Raw genomic sequence first — 23,995 nt, forward strand, 5'->3', positions numbered from 1 at the left:
TCAAGTGTCGTGTGATTTGGCTGTCCACTTAGCTTTGGTGATAACCACTCCACTGTTACATGTCGGCTAATTAACACGTCACTCGTCTTGACATTTTGGTGGGGTACTTGAAGTCCAGGGGAGCACCTAACAGACCTGCCCTGATGCAAAGACACGTTAACTTGTTTCTGAAACCCCGGTATACAACTTATATTAAAGGCTAAAACGTTAGCTCAGTGACTTTATCAGTATTAAACCTCTTTACCTTGACACTTGCTCCGAATTAGTACATTTGTGACAGATGTGGAGCTTGAAAAGATCCCTGCTTCATTTAATAAAGGTTATTGTACTTTATAACAATAATACAGTAGCTGTCTGATGGGACTAAGTGAATGTTATGCCAATATCCTTACACATAAATGTGGCCATCGTTTTATTTTAGACCAGTCAATCAATCAGTTAGTCGATCGTGAGAAAAATAATCTACAACTATTCTGATGAATGATTTTTTATGTACATTCTTAAGCAAAAATGCCAAACATGATAGTTTCAGCCTCTGCAGTGTGAAGATTCAAATACAGAAAGCTGTTTGAAGACATCACATTGGGCTCTGGGAAATTATTATATTATAATCATGTTATGATTATTTTCTTTTTCACTGTTTTCTGATGATTGACAGACCGAACAACTAATAGATTAATCAAAAAAATGATTGGCAGATGACTTGATTATGAATATAATCGTTAGCAGCCCTAGTGCAGTATTCAAGACTTCCATTAACTGCCAACTTCTCCTACTTCCTCCTTATTTTGATTTTTTTTTCTCTCCCACTGCTGTCAAACACTTCATCAAGGCATGTAAGGGTGTGCTGGTGTGGAATAGCCTGACAGGTAACTTCACCTGGACCGAGACCTTCTCCTCCGTCATCTTCACCTTCTTTCTCCATGACAACCCCACCGCTAGTGTCGCCTTTTGGCGGGCAGCCGCCACCGCAGCAGCAACAGCAGCAGGCCCAGGCAGCTCGTGATGTCAACACGGCCTCACTGTGTCGCATCGGCCAGGAGACGGTCCAAGACATTGTCCTTAGGACCATGGAGATCTTTCAACTCCTCAGGAACATGCAGGTCTGTCTTGCTCTGTCTCTCTGTCCACATGACTGTCAAATATGGGTACAGTCCACCTCCATTTTTCTGTTTTCCACTCTTTCTGTCTTTCATGTTTTTCCCATGGTCCTAACACCCTTACCAGACACTTAGTGCCATAAGAACAACAGCATAAAAGGAGTAGAAAACTGCAGTCTTTGGATACAACACTATTGAACAGATCTGTGTAAAAATGAATATCAGAATATAATCATAAAAAGCCAAAGGATGTACAAAAATATTAATAATAGGTCTGATGACAAAGCACCATTATGCAAATAATGAAACAACTGCCCGTCAATTAAAACTATGTTTTGATGCAGGATTTAAAAACAGACAGTGCCAGCAGACAGTAGAGACTTTAAACTTTATCGATATCTTCTGGCAACCATATAAACTCTTGTTTTAATTTAGCAAAATGAATCTAAAAGAAATTGGTTAGTGCAAGTGCAAAGAAGCTAAAATTGTTGGTGATGTAGGAAAAAAATCTGGTCTTATCCTGTATCCGGTCAGAATCCTGGCTCCAAATGTGCCTTTTTCACAGAACACATTTTGACATATCACAGAAGAAAAAGCACACATTTGAATGATAAGATGAATGATGCTCGAATTACATTTAGCTGCTTCAGTTTTCTGGTCCTGATATTGCACATGGTGGGAGTAGGAGATGAGGCTAGAACAGAGCCATTGTTAATCTTCTTCGTTACACCTGTGTTTTTCTGTCAAAATGTCTGCTATGGAGAGGGCCTGTTTTTGCATGATTTGAAGCCGAGCTTTAGCTTGACCTTTTAAAGCAGATAAAAAAATGAATCTTGGTTGAACAAAACCAAAGCTAATCTAATTTTCTCAGCATCAAAGAGAAAATAGCTCTGACGTATTCCAGATTTAATTATTGGTTTGGTCTTACTCAAAGTTTAGGTGACGGTCACAAATAACGGCAAAGAAACTCGCATCAAAATGTTTCACAGAAGTGTATAATATAATCTGCGCTGTCCACCCACTAGTGAAAAAAATGTTATAATGACAATGGTATATATTTCTCAACTGTAACGTTAAGGATGATAAGGAATCCAACAAAAGGTAAGCAAGGGGTCTGCCCTCTTGGCTTTCCAGTGATTTGCCTGTTTTTAAATGCAAATGGGGAATTTATCTTTGCGTATATGCTCAGAACAAAGAAGCAGCTATTTTAGATAAAGGGTCATGACCACTGCCACGGACCGGCTTTCCCTTTTTAGTTCTACATTTTTATTCGGTTGAACAAATTGTTTTTGTTCGGAGGCTGTTTCACACACAGTATGCTGTTTGAAATATTATCAATTTACTGTCTTCTGAAATCTTTACTGAAATCTTAAATATGTGTCTTATTTTTACATGGTACATTAATTCACTGCAATCAAGTGATGGTCGATTGTTGTTGAATTAGTTAAGCTAATGGATTCCTCATGCATTTTTTATTGAGGATAATACTCTTTATATTAGTTTGGTCAGCAGTTCACATGTAGTTCAGCTCTGACAGTGCCGAGGTCAGCGTGGGTTTGTCATGGACGTGCTCCTCCTGCACCTTGTTAAAATCACAGCCAGAGACGGGGCCAAAGAAACAGCCACAGAATGCACAAACAGCATTGTTGTGACTTGTTTTTTTTTTTGTTTTTTTTGTAGATCACAGGCTGTCTTTATACTCATAAAAATTCTTCATTTATCTGCCCTTCCCTTCCTCCCTCCCTCTGTCTCTCTCTCTTCTCTCTTTCTGTCTGTCTCCCCTCTGTTTCTCTGTCTTCCCTTTGCTTGCCCTGAAGGCAGGCTTGTTTCATGTTATGTCGCATGTTTATAATCAGACATTGCTGTCCCAGAGGCTTGTCGATCCTCGGAAAAAAAAAAGCATGCCTTGTTACTCTTTTACACACATTGTAGTTAAAAGCCAGTGATGCTGCTTTGGTATGAGAGCAAGAGAAAACATTAAAAGTGCAGCAGCTGAAGCAGTTAACCTTTTGATGGTGCTGACTTTGTGTGTGTTAGTGTAAATTGTAATAATATTGTATTGTCATAACCAGTTATATTGTTGCATGATCACAAACATGTAAAACACAGTTTCTGCTTTCTGTATAGCCTGTAGCTCTTACTCCTGAGCTGAAATGGAACTGCCACTTTCTTATCAATATAAATTAAAGTGCATATAATGTGTATTAGTTGGGGGGTTTCCAGTGGACTATTACCAGTTGGGGGACAACAGAGTGATTTTGGCAGTGGGGATCAATGGCTGTTGCTTTTTATTATCACTAGCAAAATTGTAGGCTTGTGCTATGTTTAACCCAATATTTCCCCTGTGGTGCTTCTCAGCTGCCTAATGGAGTCACTTACCACCCCAACACCCACCAGGACAGGCTGGGGAAACTCCAGGAGCACCTACGCATGCTCTCTGTGCTTTTCCGCAAGCTGCGCCTCGTCTATGACAAATGCAACGAGAACTGTGCGGGGCTGGATCCCATACCCCCAGAGGTGAGACATGGACACTGAATATGCAGATCAATTGGAAGATTTGAGACTGTTTTTTTTTTTTTTATGTCCCATCAAATTCTTCTGAGGAGAGGGGAGTCAAAACCTATGACCTACTATGACACTGACCATGTAGTCTATAAAATGCAGAGAAAATCTTTGAAAATTCCAATCTCAGTTTTCCAGCTCTCTATGTGACTGATTCTTTCAGCTTTGGTTTGTGTTATGTGAAGTATACGTGTGAGTCTATGTCAGACACTTGGGCCTGTTTGAATAAAGGTAATAATTTGAACTAACTTCTTGCTTACTATAAGATCTTATTGACAAGTCTGTGTTATAAACAGTGCTCAAGTCCGACTCTGTTGTCAGTCAATACCTGTAGTGTACACTGCGCACACCATTCAGACAAGAAGGAGTAGGAGTCAGATGTGATAATCCAGGGAGCAAAGGTGATCAAAGTGCTGCAAGTTGATGCATGTTGACATGTGAAAATAGGACAGTGGCTTGATGCATCATCGCAAGTTGCTTCAAAAACAGTTGTTGGAAGAGTTTTGAGGCGTGCCAGAAACTGCAGGTGTGTGTTGCCCGTTACATCTTTATCAGGTAATGAACGTCAAACGGTACCATACTTATGTTAGAGAAACCTCACTCAGGAGGAGTCCACCGATCAGAGGACACTAGAAGCACCTCTCTGCCTCCATACAAACTGACCCCTGCAGTTTGAACACAAAGCCTCTATAGCTAATTTGAGCCAAGATGGTGCTAGAAAACAGATATGCCAACTAAACACAAACCTTCACTACATAAGGCATTTTATTTTTCATCAATTTTTTCATTACAGGAAAACATCAGTTGTATTATTATCCAGTCTAAATATGGGTAAACACTAAACTTGATTGTGTTCCTCTGTACACCTTACCTACATATATGAGAGGTATAATATTTACTCCCCTGACCAGTCTGTGTCAGTTCAGCTCACCAGCAGAGAGGCTGCCCCTCTCAACTCCTTTATCAGGAGACATGAGTCTCATTTTTTTTTGTTTAACCTGCAAGACTTAAGTTTTAATGACTTTGCTGATCATCTGTGACATGAAAACATCAGGTTTCACTCTGGTGTTGTCGTCCCCTCCATTTCCAACACCTGCTTTTACTTCCATCACACTTATTTTTGTGGTTCGGTGATTTCTTTTAGACAAAATTCAGTTTGTATTGTTTACAGCTGTGCTGTTGCTCCTGCATTGCTCTGTGTATGATGACACAGCTAAAGATGAAATGCAGTGATTTGACTGACAAAATGCAAATCGACTTAAGGTCTTCCTGATGAATGTATCCACTCATTGACTTTTAGGTGGCAACCCTAATTTAGAGTGATATGTTCTTTATTTTATATATTATTTATTCTATTGTTCATTGATTGGTACATTCTGAGTTGCTGCTGAGACATTATCTTACTTTAAATCAGGTTATATTTTTATACATAAATGCACCAACAATGACAATTAGATTTTACAGGATGTGGTGATAACTACTGAGGTGCTAAAACTACATTTTTGATTTGACCTGATCGATCCTTCCAGATGTTGACATCAACACATGCTGTATGCGCTTCTCATTTGTACTTTCAGGCACTGCTTCATAGCTCACAGCTCTTCTCACAAACCGCCTGCTAAATTAGGATGTTGTTAGTTTAAAGGAAGTAGGACATTGTTACTGCCACACCCCCTTGCTCATGCACACACATACACACACACACAGACACACACACAGCCACACACACAGCCACACACATAAATGTACATCTTTACCCTGGGGCACTCTTATCTCACCAACTCCCTCTAGGTCTGTCTTTTCTCCGCCTGCAGCAGATTCATTGGTCGCTTCAGGTGAGTCTCCAGAGTCTCTTTACTGCTGGTTACGGTCACCATCCACTTTCAGGAACAACAGCACCTCAGCTCAGCCGCACTCCATCCCTGCCTGCCTGCCTGCCTGCCTGCCTGCCTGCCTGCCTGCCTGCTGTGGCCTCACACAAAATATATTCAACATAGGCCTGCATGTGGTGCACTGTAGCATGTCACAAAGGCATTTTATTAACACACACGTGCACTTATGCAGACACACACACACATACATACATGCACACACTGGCTCACTGGGTATACACTGTGTGAGGCTCCATGCAGGGCTACAGCTAGGCTATCCACCACTGTTTGATTGGATTTATGACTGCGGCAGTCCCTTCCCAATTTCTACAGATTGGCTTGCAGCTAATCTCTCTCACCAGACTCCTACTGAGGATAAAAGAGGATGTGGGTGGAGACCAGTCTTAAATTGGAACACATTTGTGATGGCTGCCACCATGTACATTTTCCGCATTGAATAATACAGTTGCTCGGCAGCATTTCGGGGGATCTATCCGCTGGTTGTTCAGAATGACTCTCGTCTGCCCCCTAAATCAAAGTCTGTGAGGGGCTCACTTTGACATTTTCCTCTGCCTTAATGGTGTAAATCCTCATTGAGTCATTACACCATCTAGCTATTTTTCTCCCTCTTTCTTTCCACCTTATTTAAATGTTTATTTGTTTCCCCTTGCGGCAGAGACCCAGTCCAGTGCTGACCAGCCAATAGCTCAGCTCGCCATGTTTGTCTGGGGCTGAGGGTTGTTGATTTTGGCCCCTGCATGCACGCCATTTATCATCCCGGAGAATTCAGGTGCCCGTCTGACAGCCGCGCACTATTGGCTACCCGAAAACAGGAAGTGGAATCAATGACTCGGGCAGTGTGACCTCATCGCAGCCTAATTAGCAACAGACCCGTTTAATGAACAGCTGGACCAAATGCACACGTCAGCGCTTTCCCCTTTGTCTTTCCAGCTGTCGTTCCTTGCAATCCAGTTGCAGCTTTTTTCCTGCCTTTCTTGCTCAAACTCTTTCACACTTTCTTCCTTCCCTCTTCTTCCTCTCCCTATTTTTCCACTTTTGGTCTTCTTTCTTTCTTTCTTCCTTTTATCACAGCTTGAGATTGGCTCTCTCCATTACTTTGTTTTTCTCTCTGAATAAATCTATGTGTTCACCTTGGCATCCATTCCCTATTTTTTTCCTCTCTTTTTTCTTCTACTTTCCCCCTTTCTCTCTTGTCCAAGTCTTCCTCCCTTCTTGTCATTTCCTGAAGTGAACAGCCATCCCATTTCATTTCCCTCTGCCCTTACACGTTCACCCCACTATTTTCCTATTATTTTGTTGTCTTTTTGGTTTGTCTTTTTCTACCCTTTTCCTTTCGTCTCAGCAAGGCAACCTGGAAAACTTCATTAGCCCATTTTTCTCTGTGAGGCAGGAAACCACATCCATCTTTCTGTGGAAGAGGCAGGGGTTATGACTCACATAGGCACACACACACACACACACACACACACACACACATATGCTCCATGGCTTCATGTGCACCCACCCACACCCACCCACACACACACACTCACACACACACACACAAGCAATGCACTCACCATCCATCTTTCCCACCCTACTCAGCACATTTCTTTTTCCCTCCACAAGCTGCCAAAATCAGCCCGCTACCTTTAAAATTCGATATGTCATTGGCTTCAGTCTGAAATTATCTAATGAAAAAACTTGCTTCTTTTCCTACTTTAAAGTTTTCTTGAGCCAGAAACAAGCTCATAGTTTGTCTGATATAATATCCTGCACATATCCTTGCTCCGAGAGTCAGAGTTTACAGTTTGGCATGGAGCTCTGCCTGGAAACTGACAGGAGCACAGAAAGTTTTCCAGATTTTTACATCTTGGTCTCCGTGTCTCTTTATTGTATACATTCTCTCTTTTTTGTTTTCTCTTTTCACCGTTTTCCTGTCTTATTCTCTTCCCACCTGTCTCCCTGCCTCCTCTTCCTCGCGGTCTTTCCCTCTCTTGTAATTTGCTTGTCTACATTTCTGTCTGTCTGCCTTTATTTATTTATTTTTTCTTCTTTCTTGTTAGTCTTGCCTTTGGCCAGCTCCAACCATCCTCATACACCAGTTAGTCATTGCTTCCAGATGAAGCAGCTTTCTTGAATCATTGTCTAGTGTCCGCGGGGCCTCCGGTCCAGCTGCACAACCTCAGGTCAGACGCTGCGGAATAACCTCAAGACTTTGCACAATTTAGATTAGCATTGTGCCAAGTCATTATTTGAGCAAGGTGTATTTTCCCACTGTATGGCAGTTTGCATTGGCTTCTGGTTGCATTGGCTTCTGGTTGTTTGGAGAGTCTCCTGCCTAATCTGTGTTTGTGATCTTGTCTGGTATGATGGTTTCTGTTTTGAAAAGGAAACTTTGGAGATGGTAGTTTATGGAGAAGTTTTTTCTTGCAACAAAAACCTCTTGGCTCCACTATAACAAAACTGCGGCTGAGTATCTTTGTTGTGTGAAACCCATAAAACCTGGTATCATATGGCTTAAAATACTGCAGGGAAATTGGTCTGTAGCTTTTGAGAGAGTGAAACCATAAAATTGACTTAATGTCAACATAACTGATATTATGTGTTTCCTGGAAATGCTGTAGAATAGCACACACTACATTTTGACCACATTTACACAATGAGAGTGTAGGAACAGTATGTCCAGACATTACTTGATGTGTGACTGCACCAAGCCTGCTGCTCCCCTCCTCCCCTGGGGGTGACCACTAGGGGGCAGTGTGACGCAAAGCAGCAGGCAGTGACCCTCAGGAACGCAGCCTCGTCTGAAGGCTCATGCACATCAGCCTCACTGTAGTGTCAAGCAGACAAGGTCAAGCACACAGAGCGTTTAAAAATGAATTAATCTCCCACTCGCTTTCTCGCTCTCTCTCTCCTTCTCTCCTACCCGTCTCTCTCGACGTTGAAGAGGGACGAGTGAGACTCAGCCTGTGTTCGAGAGCTTACACAGAATCCCCATTTTCACCACTTCATGGGAACAAGATTACGAGACAGCACGGGGATATCTTGAGTGTGGCTCAGCACTCATAGGTCGAGATTGCCAATACGCACATAATTCTTACCTTTAACTGCACTCGGCAGATAGATCTCCCACTGAAAAATGTGTGAATGTGCAGTACAGAGCTTTTAGTATCTTCAGACCAATGACTGAATAAGAGGAGAGCAGCACGGGTAAAAAGCGCTTCAATGAGTGAGTTTCATCCCAGAGAAGATTATGATTATAACCAGAGCTGTGATTAATGTGATCCACTTGCAGTTGTCTTTCTTACAGTGAATAATGTAGCCTGATTTTTGTTTGCCGTCCCTTCCAGCAACTGATACCCTTTGTGGAAGATGACAGCTCCAAACATGAGGACCGCTCAGCCGGCCAGAGCCGCACTGCCACCGAGGAGAGGAGAGAAATCCTGGAGATCAACAAGGTATGACGTTCTATATCTCAACAGGACAACACTGTAAGGGTCACAGCTTCGATTCCCGGCCAGCTGTCATGCCTCCAGACATTTTAAATCACATTGCATCACCTCAGCTTTAGGCAGAACATTGGGCCCAGTATCACCTTTAAGATAAGAAATAATAATTAGGCCTGAAATTCATTACAGATTAGTCCTTTTATTTATCATCTTTAACCTGAAGCTTTAACAGCCCACTTTCCATTATTTGGAAAGCAGCCATCCAGGCTGTAACCAGGAGGCTTGTACAAAACAAAATTAAAGAGGCTGCACATGATAAACTTTATTATCTGCTGATAGAGTTTGTGTGTTCAAAGGTGGGAATGGTGCTGCTGAGAAAAACTATTAAACAATGTGTTCTGGGGATGATATTCATGGAGTCGATCATACCAAGCACTCTGTAATATTCTGTAGTTTGTACAGTGTGCTGTATTCTGCTCCCACGCAAGATGAAGTATCTAGTCAGCAGTTTGTATTTGTAACCTAAGGAACTTCTGAACCTGTCTGCCACCCTCTCTGTGATGGAGGCAGAGTTGGATGACTCTTCCTTGTCTATCTCTCGGACAGCAATGTCTCAGCAGAGTTTGTATTGCTGCTGATAGCCCCCGATCATCATCATAATAATCATCATCATCATCACCTATTGGCAATTTCACAAGATGATGATAGGATGATCTCACTATGGATTGTGCCTCCTAGTAGACCACCTACAGTATTTGCTCTTTGGACACAGGGCTCAGGACTGTACCCTTCAAGGTGTTTAGTTGGAAGAATCATGGAACTAAGGAGAGCCGAGGCTGTCGATACAAACCATGTGGTCCTATAAGTGAAAGCTCTGTCCGTGATCTTGATAACGAAAGGTCTGGAGTGTGTCTTTAGGATTGCACCCTTGCTACTTATTGATGATGCAGTTCTGTTGATTTAATTGAACCACAACCTCCACCGCACACTGGGGCCGTTTGAGGCAGAGTGTGTAGTTGTTTGGATGAGAATCTGAGGTTATGGAACTGTACCAGAAAACTGTAGATTCGCCTTGTCAGGTTGCTGCCTCAAGCAAAGGAGTTCAGATATCTTGGTGTCTTGTTTCAGAAATGTGGATAAGATGAAGTGTGAGATTCACACTCTGATTGGTGTGATGGCAGCATTGACAGGGTGTTGTACTGGACATTTGTGTTGAAAATAAAACTAAACTTTAAGCCTGAAGGTGAAACTTCTGGTGATTTACCAGTTCTGTTTTCTGCCAATTTGTAAAATGGCAGGAATTAATGACTTTGTGTTGCCTGTGTGCATAAAATATATTTGCATAAGTGAGCTAATGAGCAACTTATATGAATGTTTTTCACATATCCATAGAACGATTAGCTAACAATTGGCTACAAACAGCTGACGTGACTTGGACTCCCCCTGTCTCGTGGGTGAGGTTTTCACTTTTGGAATGGTTTCAAGTGTCAGACATCAAACGTACCTGAGAGCTTTTTCAAATTTATTCACTGTCAGATATGTTTTTGCCCAGCTCTGATAGAGAGGCTGTTTTATGACACTCTGAAGTGCAGCGCAGAGAGCTTTTCTTCAGACTGGCACGCCATGTTGTCAGTCAAAGTCTGAAAGTTTGTTGCAGAAAGACTTAAGTCTGAGTCATGGCTTAGTTTAATGCTGCAGACAAAGTAAGGTACATTTGAGCATGGAAATAGACACACAGATGGTCCCTCAGATTTAATAAAAATATAACCAACAATAAAAAATTAATAACAGTGATGAGGCTGTGAGAGAAACTAATCCGCACACTGCAAGAAGTTGGAAGTATTTGAGTGTAATATTTCATTTTTAAAGTTAAGTCCAGCTTGATTTGGCAACTCCAGGTGCTTATCCCGGTAACAGCGAGTGTGTTCTCAAAAACTAAAAAAAAAAATGCCCAAACACGTTATGTCTTGTTTTGTAGACACAATTTTGATGAACAGTTGATGTCAGAGGCAACCTTGGGAACAGATGCACTGCATTTGCTGTGGCTGTTTCACAATAAAAGCCATCCTGTTTTCTGAATGCTTTTAATGTGAAGCCGCAGCAACAGTAGGAAAGCTTTGTTTTGTGCTAGTAGTAAACTTAACACATCTCTGACACAACTGTTATCACTGAGGTGCAAATACAAACAGTAACGCATGGTTACATGCATCATTTCCTGTGAATCCCTTGTGCATGTGTAGGCAGTGGGAAAGGCGGACCCTGCCCCTTAAAATGAAAACTACAATATAGTGTCATAAATATTGAAACTAAATACACTGAATGGCTACTGCTGAAAAATATTGAACATGAATACTGAACTTGTGTTCATGAAATTTTTTTCAGGATTGTAGCTAGTTAGAACTACCTGTCTCTCGCTTCCTGTATCCATCATTTCAAATTAAAAGCCCTGTGCAGAGTTACATTGATGCAGTTGCAATAATTAAACATTTGTAGTGGAAATATTGCTGTATGTTATATTTTTTGGTCCACTCCTGCAAAGCATTGCTGTACTGACCACTGACACAGACTCTCTTAACACTGACAAACCCTGCCCCTTGATTTTATTTATTTATTTATTTTTGGCATTTTCCATCATGGATTATTTTTGTCTCCAGGATTAAGTTTAATCTCTCCCTGGGAAACGGGCCCATCAAGATGACATGAAAACACGTTGTGCAAATATCAGCCTCAGGTCGATAAAACCTAAATCCTGCAGAGATGCAGGTGAGGTAAACAGCCAGCCGCCACGCGCAACACCTCCCAGCATTTCACATATCTCACCCGAATACAGTGGTCATGGACATGGCAAAGGTTCAGGTAAAACACATGCATTATTCAGGTGACCTTTTGATTTAGCCTCATCTGTCATGGATTTGTTATGTTTGTGTATATATATATATATATATATATATATATATATATATATATATGTGTGTGTGGGTGTGTGTATGTGGTGTATGTGTGTATTGAGTGAGAGTGCGAGAAAGAGCTTTTGTTCTTCCTTCAGAGAGACAAGATTGTGTTTGTGTTTGCTTTCACACACACTTTCAGCGTGCACACGTGCAGGCTGAAGCCCTTTTTCTGTGTCTTCTCTTTGTATGTGCATTGTGCTGGCGCCGTACAGATTGTGCATGCCAAGCCGTTTCAGTGTGTGCTGCAATGATAATGGTCCAAGGTCAGGAGTGTCAGCAGGAGAGATGAGAATTGGTTATTTTTAAGAGCTCAGCACAGCTCCCCTGGCTGCTTTTAAATGTTAACGCTACAGTAAAACATTGCAGTGAACCCTGCGCTCAGCTGCACTCAGCCCCGTCCAAAACAAAGAGCGTCTCCTTTTCACACAAAGCCACGCACAGAGTATGGTAAAAGCCTGCTGATACTGTGATAGATAAATAACCAAGTGCTTATTTCAATACCGTGAATCCACAACTGGACTGAAACACTGAGATTTGTTTTCAGTTTTCAACAAACAAATGTTGCATGTTCTGTGAGTTTCAGTGACAGTAGATAAAAAGTGAGTAATTTTGTCCTATTAGAGACTTGTGTATGGAAGTGATAAATAACCTTGTTTATGATGTGACCTTCCCCCTATGGAAAGCATTAGCATGCAAATTGAGTTCCGTCAAATGATCCGAGCATATAGAGACAGAGACGACAGGCTACCTTGATTCGCTCAGGGCAAGCTTTCCTCATGTTCTGCAGTGCTTAATACACGCAGTGGCGAGACCTTATTATGCAGTATATATATAAAAACAGTCATTATCCAGTAGATAGGTATGTTTCATTTATTTAAAAGTGAGATATATCATGATCTGATTGTACAAAATACCCTGTAAAATGCTGCATTGAGTTTGATTTCCAGCCACATCTCAGTTGCGTCAGTGCATAAAATTTTTCTCTAACTTGTCTGCTTGTCTTTATCTACATCCTTCTGATTAGTCTTGATGTAATAAGAGGGCTTATTAAAAGATAATTACTTTTACCTCCACTACCACTGAACAGACACACAGTTGGAAGCATCCTCCTACATGACAAGGTGGATCAAGCGCTTCCATTTCATCCCTGTTTGGATGAAACATTTTAGATTTAAGTTTAAATCTTATGCAACTTTAATCACAGTGGTAGGACTGGGCAGTATGGGAAGAAATCAATATATATTATGATGCAAATTAACTTATGATTTCACCGTTCCCTTGAAGGAGCCCTTTCCTTGTATACAAACAAAATGTATTTTTATATTCACCGTCACTCGCTAAAACGCTTTGTGTGGCCAGGGCTGCGTTTCTTGGCACGTTATTTCCACCGTTGGCAAAAATATGTGGTGTGTCACCTGCATGCTAGTGAGCATGAGTACGCACGTGTCGTCGTGCACATACACAAGAGCAAATAAAATGGTGAGAAACTGAAAAATGACCCAGAATTACACGAACTGCAAACAGATACATGAGTCTAATTGCTGGTGTTTGAGGTAAACTTTATGGCATCTCTCATCTTTGCGGGATCACGTTTAAGGCTTTGTCCACACTACTACGTTTTCATTTTAAAACGAAAATGATCTCCATCCAGACAACCACTTTAGCTCTGTATCAGAAACGATCTCCGTCCACGCTACAACACCTGAAAATGCTGATCACATGACCATTCACCTACACTGGGCATATGCGAGGGTGTAAACAGGAAGCAGTGTCTGCTCTCAGTTGATTAGTTGCAACAAAGACAGTTGTGGCGTTAAAATGCAGAATTTAATTACACAACAGCTGCTAACAAAGACAACAAGGTCAGTAAAACTTTCATGTTGCTTTCACCACTGAGGCTGATAAGACTCAATCAGGAAGTGACTGCAGGTGTCTACGTCATTGCTTTCAAAAGTCTACGTTTTTGGGACTTGAAAACTCTGGAGTAGTGTGGCCGGCAGGCAAAAAGGTAGCAAAAGTGATGTGTTTTATAACTAAGACGTGGTATTGTGAATGTAGCCAAAGATGCACATGCCATATAAATGCAGCACACATGGTTCAATTGAAGCCAAATTATTGCTGAACCACTGATGTCTTGTTACTTCTGCTGACATTGAGAGAAGTGGCGAGGACTGAACTATCTGACTTTGGATACCAAAATATTAGCATGTGGCGTGTTGAGCCAACTCTTACAAGCCCTCTGTGCCTAATTTGGCGAACGGTCCATTCTGCCATATGATCTGCTTTCTTTCTTTGATGTGATTGGCCCCGAGTTTCTCATCAGGCAATAACTGTAACTTGATGTTTTGTATTTTTTAAATTATTGTTGAAATTTTCTGTTACGAGCAGTATTTTATATTGTTAAATCCCATGCCCCGATCCATAGGCTAAAACCTGAACCTATTAGAAACACACATTTCCAATCTGGCTCTGGGATTTGCAGTGCGTGCCTCATGTGTTTGCAACATATTTAGCTGTGATTTTGCCCAGGCTGCCCAGCTGCACATTAAGGCAGCAGTAAGGACAGCAAGCTTTGGGGAGTTAAAGCGGTTAGTCTGATCAGCAGAGTAGAGATGCAGTGGGACAGGGGAAGCAGATGTTTGTGTCCTGGCTACATCTGCTGCAGTCACTCCAGCCAGATAGGACAGTTCTGGATGAGAGGGGGATGACTGGGAGGAGGGTGTGGTGGCAGGAAAGAGGGAGAAAAAGGGTAGAAAGAGAGCTAAATGATCGAGAGATGTTATGATAAAAAAAGGGTGATTGAGTGAAAGATGAAATATTTGCGATAGAGGGGGGAAGAGAAAGATGGAAAGAAAGCTTTCTGTTGACTGAAGGGTAAGAGAGAAATGGGCTCTTCAGGTGGGAAAGGTGTTTGAGGATGGATGGATGGATGACCAGACAGATAGCTGTGTTGTCAGGGAGGGTGGACGTGTGAAGTGGAGGGTAAAGGACAAAGGGACACAGAGAGAAAGAAAACAGGTAGGAAAAAACAACAACATTCTTGTGGTAGTTTATGAAACAAATGAAACTGTGCATAGCAGCAGCAGCAACAGCAGCGGCAGCAGCAGCAGCGGCGGCGAGCGAGGGGCCTCTTGATGTACAGGAAAGAAGAGACAGGTAAAAGATTGATGAAAGAATGGATTGAAAGATGTGTAGACAGCTGTGGATTGTCAGAGTTAAGCCGTTCCCATTCAGATAGGGTCTTCAAAAGGAATAACAGATGACTGATGAAATTCAGCTGCAGCAGGGAAAATAGGATGCCTTCTGTAACAGGATGCTGAGAGAGAGAAGATTGATGCATAAGTGAAAAGATAAGTCCAAGCATGCTGCAAACTCTCCAGCTGATATGTCACACTGCTTTAGGAGTGCTAGCCTCATATTTCCCCTTAGAAAAGCTGAAAGTAGATTTTTTTTTTTAAAAGATGACCTCTATCAAAATTTAAATTCACTCTCTGCTGTAAATAATGAACACTGATATAATGCATCTTCATGGGGAAGGGTGATAGGCAGAATGATAACATGGCGGAGTAATAGGATTCTGAATCCATGGATGAGGATTTTTGTCATGTCTGTTCTGAGTGAAATAACCTTGGAACGGACACCTCAATAGTTACCATTTGACAGAAGGGAGGGATTCGGAGAGAGTCGTTGAAGAGTGTGTGTTCTGTGCTTACAAGATTGAATAATGCAAAGTAGCAATGCTGGCTAGCCCTAAATATGAGTGCTGTCCAATCCCTACTTAATCCCTGTCTACAGCCCTGTCCCGATCCCTGCCTTCGTTATAGACTACAGGAAAGTAGTGACATTGCTTCTGTGACGTCAGACAAATGACGGAGCATTTAATGCTTGCCACTTTCTTTTTCAGTCAATGGATCCAAATTTGTTTTTGAGACTTGTGGAGCTGAATTTGGTTGAACAAGTAGACAACCACTACAACTGCAACTGATGTCCCGAGAGACACGTCCATCAAAGCGAACATGATTAAAAACATGCTTGTCTTTCAGGGTTAATATCCCCTTAATAGAAGAATAACCTTTGAAAATGCCACCAAGACTCTCATTAAACTAGTAAAATTAGCCAGTGAGACTCTAACCTGTTGTGGAAACACACTATTGATTGCTGGAGAGTAATTAGGGGACTTCCTATTGCCACGAGGGCTGCAGCAAGGGATTATTTTCATTATAGATAAATCTGCCAATTGTTTTCCACCTTAATCATTTAATCAGAAAATGTTAAAATAGTGAAAAATATCCATCATAATTTCCCAGACCCCAAGGTAACTTCTTCAAGTTGATCAAATATTCAAATATTCTCTCAAAAACTGGAACCATTGATAATTTATCTATTTATTTATTCATTTATTTATCTATTCATTTATTTATTTTAATGACTTAAACAATTAATTGCATTTTGTTTCAGCTGTTATTAGTCAGATTTCCAATCAAACAAAATTTTCAGTCAATCATCAGAAGAAGATGTGGATAAACAATAGATGTAAATAAAGATGGACCTAGCCTCTGTAACGTCCCCCATAGGTTTAACTACAATATGTATCATGTCTGTAACATAACTTTAAACCTTACTAAAATTTTAACAGGTGAGTAATATAAAAATTCACCCACCGTAAAGCAGAAAATAAAACGTTTATTGTACCGGGCTGTAAACATGTTAATTTTATTATTGTAAAGTTGAGCATTTTAACATGGGAGTCTATGGCGATTGACTCAGTTTGGATCAAGCCTCAAGTGACCATTCAAACAACTGCAGTTTTTGGCATTTCCGTGTTGTTGCTTGGGATTAATGCACGTTTCCATCCTCTGCTATTATCCAAATGTTAGGAATCGGATGCATTGTGATGAAAACTTGGTGGTGCAGTGAAACCACTGGCGAAGACGCCTCATCGCTTCACACAGATCTGATGTTTTTGTCAAACGTAATTGGTCATCTCTCCAGTAGAGTGGAAGCTTTAGTGTATGTTTAAGTCACATGCTTCACATAAAGGTACTGACCCTCTCTCGTCGTAGCTGACAGTTTTCGCTCCATCCCCCATAACCCCAGGCCTGTATCCTTCCTCTTTTCAGTTGAAGCCTGAAGCCCACCTCCAAAGCAGATGGTGTTGAACAGGTAGTAAAGATCAAAGATGGGTGGAGTGGTAGTAGAAGGGGGATGACTAGAGGAGAGGCAGATAAATGACTCCTCCATGGTAATGTCTGGCTGCTTTATGGGGCGTCCTGGCTGTGAGTGATAGCCTCGCTCTCGTTATCTGTCGATTGGGGTAATTGCTGTTTGTCGGAGTCTGGCTGACGGATGGTGATGCAATCTGCCCAGCATTGGAGGTGGAGGAAGGGGAGGGGGGCGGCATTACTCTCATCACTCTCCACAAGTGTCTTTACTAGGAAGCATGCTGTGTGTGACAGTATAGATTTGAATTTAAATGTGTTTGAATGTGTATATTTCTTGTGCCTGTTTGTCCATGTTGGCTGTATGCAGCAGTCTTGCACTGTACGTCTCCTGTGTGTTCACTCTGATGCACGTAGTATGTCGTGAGTTGCGGTTTTGGCAAATGTGAGTGTGTGTATAAGGAAATAAAGTTTATTTGAGCACGTGTGAAAGTCAACAGTGTTTGCATAAATGTTTAAGATGCATTAGGCATAATTCATTGGTGCCTAATGGGTTGCGATTGCTCAATCTCTGTGTGGCAGACCTCTGGTGCCGTAGAATGTGATTGTGCATATAAATTCAGGATCCCCAGTCATCCACACCGTTTCTGCTCCAATAAAAAAAGACCAAATTCTGTGGCACCCAAGTGACCACAAATTACAGCCCTAATGAATAACCTACATTACCGGTCACACGCCAATTAATGAAGGAAAACAAAGAATATGACGAATAAATTTGCCAGCAGAATTTCTCACCAAGCGCTAATTTGGAGGAAGCTTTGCGTTTTGGGCAGCTTCCATTTTCGCCAGCTGTCTGTAAGTGTTGTCCAAGGCGGTGGGAATCAGCCTCCTTTCTGCCTGCCTGACTGACTGATTGGCTGACTGACTGGCTGAGTGACGGTGCATTTTCCAGAATGGATGAAGGATGATTCATAGCGGCTCTTCGGACTACTTGGTAATCATTCCATCTGGGGCGTGGGACAGGCTGTCCTGTCATTGGCACATCACTCATCGTTTGTTCTCTTTATACATCCCTCCATCCCTCCATCCTTCTACCTATCCCATAAGGCCTTGGAGATGACCCCCCAGCCTGGCGGGGGGTTGTAATGCCGGACCTGTGCGACATGGCAGACCCCTGCCGTTCTCTCTGCTGCACCTGCCCCCCGCCCCCCCTCCCCCCACCTCCTGCCCCACCCCTCTGGTGCAGCCTGCCACTCGCCTCGCGTTTGATTTAATACCAGCCTAAGTGTGAATAAATTCCTGTCACAGCCCATTAAGGAGGCCTTGGAGAGATCTGGCCTGTTATTAATTCTCCACAGCTCCTCTCTCTCTCCCCCCTCTTTTAGTTACTATCTCTCCCACTCTGCTGCTGCTGCTGCTGCTTCTCTCTCCCATACCCCCTCACCCTCCTCCTCCTCCTCTCCCTCCCTCACTGCACACAGCCTTGCTTTTCTAATATCCCGTTAATTACCACGTCTGTCCTCTTTATTCAAATGAGAAAGGGAGAAATTAAAAGCAAGGAGGATGTTTGTAATTTCAAATAGAAAAGCCATCCACTGTCTGGCTTTGCTCTTCCTCTCTCCTCTTCAGACCTGAGTGAGCTAGCTGCCGACTCGGTGTATAATGAATTCCAGTGGCACTGGCGGTTAGTTTTATCTGAAGAGCAGGCGGGGAGTCTGCCGAGGCCTGATGATAAACAAACACAACCTCCTAACTGTAATAAGAGCGGGAGAGAGGGATGCAGCTTGGTTGGCAGATGCTCTCTCTCTCATCTCCTTTGCTTTGCTCTCTCGCTCCCTGTGTCCCTCCTTCTTTCTGTTTGTTTCCACTCCCTCAGACAGTTACCCCCCTGCTGTGCTCCGCTCTCTCTCCCTTTCTGCCTCCCTTCCTCCCTATACCTTTCTCCTTCTCTTCCATCCCTCCTTCCCTCTGTCGCTCCCTTTCCATCCTCTTCAACTATGTCCAGGCTCCAGAATTAGTAGGCTGTGCACAGCAGGTGCCCGTACCTCTGTCTTGTTAGCAGCCTCATATGTGGCCCATTAGAGGCTGCCTGTATGCCAAGGGCTTTTTAATTGTTTTGCTAGGGTCAGAAGGGCAGCGTAGCCGCAAAGCTCTTGCGGAGGAAGAATCAGAGCTGCTTTTTTTTTTTTTTTTTTTTTTTTTTTTTGGAGAATACGTGTTTTCCTAGCATTGTGTTGCATTTAGTGTCCAGCGCAACCCCAATTATTTCTGCTTTGTGTTCCGGCGTTTAAGGGCTATGTAAGCAATTAGGGGTACAGAGTTTTTTTTTTTTTTTTTTTTTGTTACTATTGTCTAACTGTGCTGTGCTGTTTGGGACTATTATTTACATGAAAGAAAGGCGTGATGTTGGAGAGCCTTTTTTTTTTTTTTGGCTCAGGTTGTATTGTGCTCATAATTTGCCTGTTTTGGTCTGGGTAGGTCACTTGTGTAACATAAGTAAAAGGTACATCAAAGCAAGCTTTATATTTTTCTGATGGTCTTGCGCCTGCTTTTAAGAGGAAAAGAAATATGGGGTGCAGACTTGTGTAGACATCAAACAGAGGTAAGCTCAAGTAAAAGACCAAAAGTTCCAGTAAAGAGAGATGTTTTTAATTTAGTTTTAAAGGAGCCTAGGCCCTCAACACTCTCAGGTCATCAGGCTTCCATTGGGGGCATAAACGACAAGACAGTTTTACCCGGTTTAGACCAGTAAGAACACACTACTTGTCTACAATTGTGAATGGAGTCAAAGGTTTATTTGTCATATACACAAGTCATATGTGCAGTGATTGCAATGTTGTGTGGTCCTGATGTTAAAGGATAAAAATGCAAGATGCAGGGCAGTGCAGCGGATTCACCTAAGTTACTGTGTAAGACAAGGCCCGGGATATAAGGAGGGTAGAGGACAGAGTTCAGCTTCCTGGTGGTCTGAAGAGAGAAGCCTCCTCTCAGTCTCTCATTTGCATTTTAAATAGATTCTTGAATAATGATCACCTTCGGAGTGTGCCTTTGATGCTTTCGATCAGTGTTTCGATTCACGCTGGAGTAGCTGAAATTATTGTACCAGGTGAACAGCCTTCCTAACCGGATGTTACCGGTTCCTGTGTGAGAGATGATGGCTGAAACGTAGAGGTTTGCACTGAGGAGGAAGTGGTAGCAAATGTGGTGCAGTAGATGTGGTAGGATTGTGCTGTGTGGAGTGTCTGAAACAAGCGCCATCTTCCGTCTATGATCTTGAGTCTGAGTCTCTGTGGAGGAGGTCGGGCTCTTTGGCTTCTCTCCAGATCTCGTCCAGTTAGGTGCTTCTTCCACCGGAGCAGCGTAAGGCAGAGGAGCGTACTCACCTGTATGAATCTGCAATGGTGCTCAGCCAAAGAACTGTTTTCAGTTCTTTGGCTGTGGACAAAGTTCTTTGGCTGTGGACTTTTCAGTGTAAGCAAACACTGTTTTGTTAAAAACCAAAACACTTTGCACGTGTCCTTCAGTTTTAACGAGCATGTTGCAAAGTCTTACATCATATTACTTACCAGTCCAGTGAAAACAATGCCACCTCTGCATTGGCTCTGTATTCTTCTTTGTCCACTGTGGAAAACCTTCACCATTAATTATGAATTTTTTTTCCTGTGTCTCTTCTGCTGTCTCCACTCAGTTTTCAGTTGTGCCACACTCAGCTTTGGTGCAGAACAACGTCGGCCCAACAACTCTGCACCAGTCAAATGAAAATATTTTGCCATTTATTCATGTGTCTCATGAACTGACGACCTCACTACTGACGAAAAGCTTTGACATGCTATCACTGAACTACAACCGCAATGCAGACGTTTTATTTTATTTGCCACTGTGACAATTTCTGAAATTTGATTTCATCTAGTGGCCTTGAGACTTGGCAGGTGTGACTCTCTGCAATCTGCAGAAAAGAAAACAGTCACAAAGCTGAGATGTATGCTTTGTCAGAAATCTTTTTTTTTTTTTTTTTAAGAGAAAAAAGCGGAGCCCTGCCATGCCACAGGATTGGTTGGACAGGTTTCGCAGTCTACATGGTGGGTTATAATGAGTAGTTAAGGTGCTCAATTCAAATCATGGGTTTAGGATTCAGCAAAATACAGCAACATCAGAACCATGAAAATAGGGAGAAGACAACAAACAGCAGCAGCCTCTCTGGTGTGCAGAGTAAGGGATGTGAATGGTCTGATAAGGTACGTTTGTTTTCAGATTTAGCTGTAGTCAGAGTCTGTTGTCAAGAGCTGATTGAGGATCTGTGCTGTGACTGCCAAAGGGCATGTTACATCACCTGAAAGCCTGCTATGTTTTTTTTTTTTTTTTTTTGCTTTAAACCCTGTCATCACTTTTCATTCTCCTTTTTATTTAGTAAAGGGGGAGCTGCTTGCTCAGGTGCTGGCAGAAATGTTTACATTTGAATTTGAGAAACTGCCTCGTGTGTATCTGAAGTGTCTATTAGAGTTTTGACGAGGGTGAGGCATGAATAACACGCTTGTTCTCCTTTCAACCTTAAGTCTTACTTGAGGTTGAAAAGCACTTGATAAAAAAAAAAGGCATCTCCTCTGAGTGGATTGTAGGCTTTAAATTGGAATTACCTTTTTTTTTTTTTTTTTTTTTTTTAATCTCAGCAGAAATCTGCCCGCCCGTCTCTGTTTCCTCTTCCCTCCTACCGCTGCCTTCAGTCTTAAAACCATAGAGGTAATTAGAACCAATATCACTTCACTGGAGAGGTGCCATAGGGGAGCTGATTTTAAATGCGCGTGAGTGATTGTACCAATTTAACACATCACTGAGTCACAAGATGTTTTTGACATCTGAAGAACTGTTCCTGGCACCTGCAGAAAATTTAAATAAAAGTTTTTTGTTTTTTTTCCAACCTCACAGGAGCCCTCCGCTGCCCATTTACACACCCTTGAAGTATCTTGTTTACTTAGAGTGTGAGAGGATGTGTTCAGCTCCTGACAGACATCTGAGAGAGATGAAAGAAAGATGTCCTGTCTGCTCTGAGATTGAGTCGGCGGGGTATCGCTGCAAATGCTGGCTTCAAGCACTCAGTGCTCACACGCATGCGTGTACGCCAAAGCGCACGTGTGCAAGTGCACAGAGCGCGCACAGTCATACCTCCACTACACACTGGTATGCTCCCACATCATCTGCTCTAGCCTACAGATCAGCACTCCAAGCAAGCCTTGAAGCAGCAGCTACTTTGAAACTCTGCGCTACCTTCCTCTGTAGTCCCTGCCATAAGCTAGCTAGTTAGCTGCACAGATGTCAAAAAGGGAAGACCTCTAATTAAAAAGTGAGCAGGAAGCCTCAGCTGTTTGACAATGTTTAATGCTGATTGATACAGAGTTCAGTCTGCAACTCGAGCCTTGCTGATATATCTGCAGCCTGATATTATTGGCAGATATCAACATATCACATGTGTTAAGAGATAAATAGAAATTGTAATATTGCTGCAATTTACAGGATTTTTGATTTATGAAAATCAACAAGCAGTCAACCCAGTGGGGTATATCCTTGATTATATTCAGTTTCTGATATAATATCGTCCTTGTTTGCACTGAGATTGATTCATCTCATTATCTAAGTCTGTCTCTTAATCCTCAATCACTGTTTCCCCACCCTTACTTTCCTTAATTCAAGCTTTAAAGATATTTGTTGTGTTTTATTTATTCTACGGTACCTATAATGATTTTATTACTGGGGAGGTTCAGTGTTTTAGTGTTTTATTCTTATCTTATAATATAATTCCTTTTCCTGTCATCTTTGATAGTAAAGTTTATTGTTCAGCTGTCTATAGATTTGTCACAACTCGGTTAATAATTGCAAAGAAATTTGTTTTATTTAAATATTGATGTGTTCTTGGCCTCAGAGGTCTTATATTTGTTGGGCTCTACCTGTACCTGAGGCTGTATGTCTGTTTGCCTTGGCTTTAAGGGGTCATACATATGCAGACAGTATATTAGGAAACCCAGAAGATTGTGATTTGAATTTCATTCTGCTTATCAGTTCTCAAGCTGCTATAGCTAATCTGCTGTGTGTACAAATGAACCCTTCTGCTCCCGTGAACTTAGTATGAACTTAGATACTACCGGTACATGCACTAAGGCACAAGAGCTTATTGCATGTGCTTAGATCTGCAAAAAATGTAATTAACATGAGACTTGTGAAGTGAAAAAAATTCTAAATATACTGTATAAAACAACATCATTCACTTAGCCCCTACCCAGTAAACACAGCTGTATTCCTTTGATTTTTGCTCCGATGTGCAATTTTGCTGATGGAGAAGTCGCTTGCATGGCTGCCCATCATTGGCTTTAAAGCAACAGCGCTCAAACCTTCTTGTCCCTCATTTATTATCACTGGGAACCAAATCACAAAGGAAAGCCCAATCGATGGGGCTACCTGGCAGAGACTCAAGTGCTTAGGAGAGAGCGAGGGGGCGCCTACCCTCAGATACTTCTAAAAGGCTCAATCGATTGCAACCCCTCTGCAACAGTCGGCTGACACTGCAGGCTTTCCACCCCAGTGCTGAGGATGTATTGAAAGAACCCCGTTGGTAGGTGTATGCAAGGATGACAACATGGCTATTGTATTTCTGCCACCCCTGGAAGAGAAGGCTTTTATCTGCCTTTAAAATCCCTTTAAAGAGCTTCATTCCCCTGGGAAAGCCCATGCCAAACACAGAACACACTGGCACTTAAACCTTCCCGTTGAGAAAGAGCTATAAAGTTTATAAAGTCAATTAAGACTTTTTTTTAAACTGATGTCAGGCAAATTAAAGCTGCTTGGCCCGGCTCCCTGTGGGTATACTGTCATGTGTAACCAGGGCCCACTCAGCATCACAGGGTTCCCCAG

At 42.1% G+C, this 23,995-nt stretch overlaps 1 protein-coding gene across 2 annotated transcripts in view; it reads left to right on the forward strand.

The window, feature by feature from the left end:
• Positions 1-23,995, forward strand: part of med30 (mediator complex subunit 30) — a 33,790-nt gene that overhangs the window by 210 nt on the left and 9,585 nt on the right. For both annotated transcript variants that reach the window (XM_071500368.1, XM_071500369.1), the window contains exons 2-4: positions 833-1,103; positions 3,459-3,617; positions 8,887-8,994. In XM_071500368.1, the coding sequence (XP_071356469.1) occupies positions 924-1,103; positions 3,459-3,617; positions 8,887-8,994 (447 nt within the window). In that variant the 5' untranslated portion in view covers positions 833-923. The remainder of the gene's footprint in view (positions 1-832; positions 1,104-3,458; positions 3,618-8,886; positions 8,995-23,995) is intronic.

This window comes from Trachinotus anak, unplaced genomic scaffold (assembly GCF_046630095.1).
Source record: "Trachinotus anak isolate AG129_WGS33_773 ecotype Australia unplaced genomic scaffold, CSIRO_AGI_Tana_v1 ptg000016l, whole genome shotgun sequence".
In the NCBI taxonomy this organism is placed as follows: domain Eukaryota; kingdom Metazoa; phylum Chordata; class Actinopteri; order Carangiformes; family Carangidae; genus Trachinotus; species Trachinotus anak.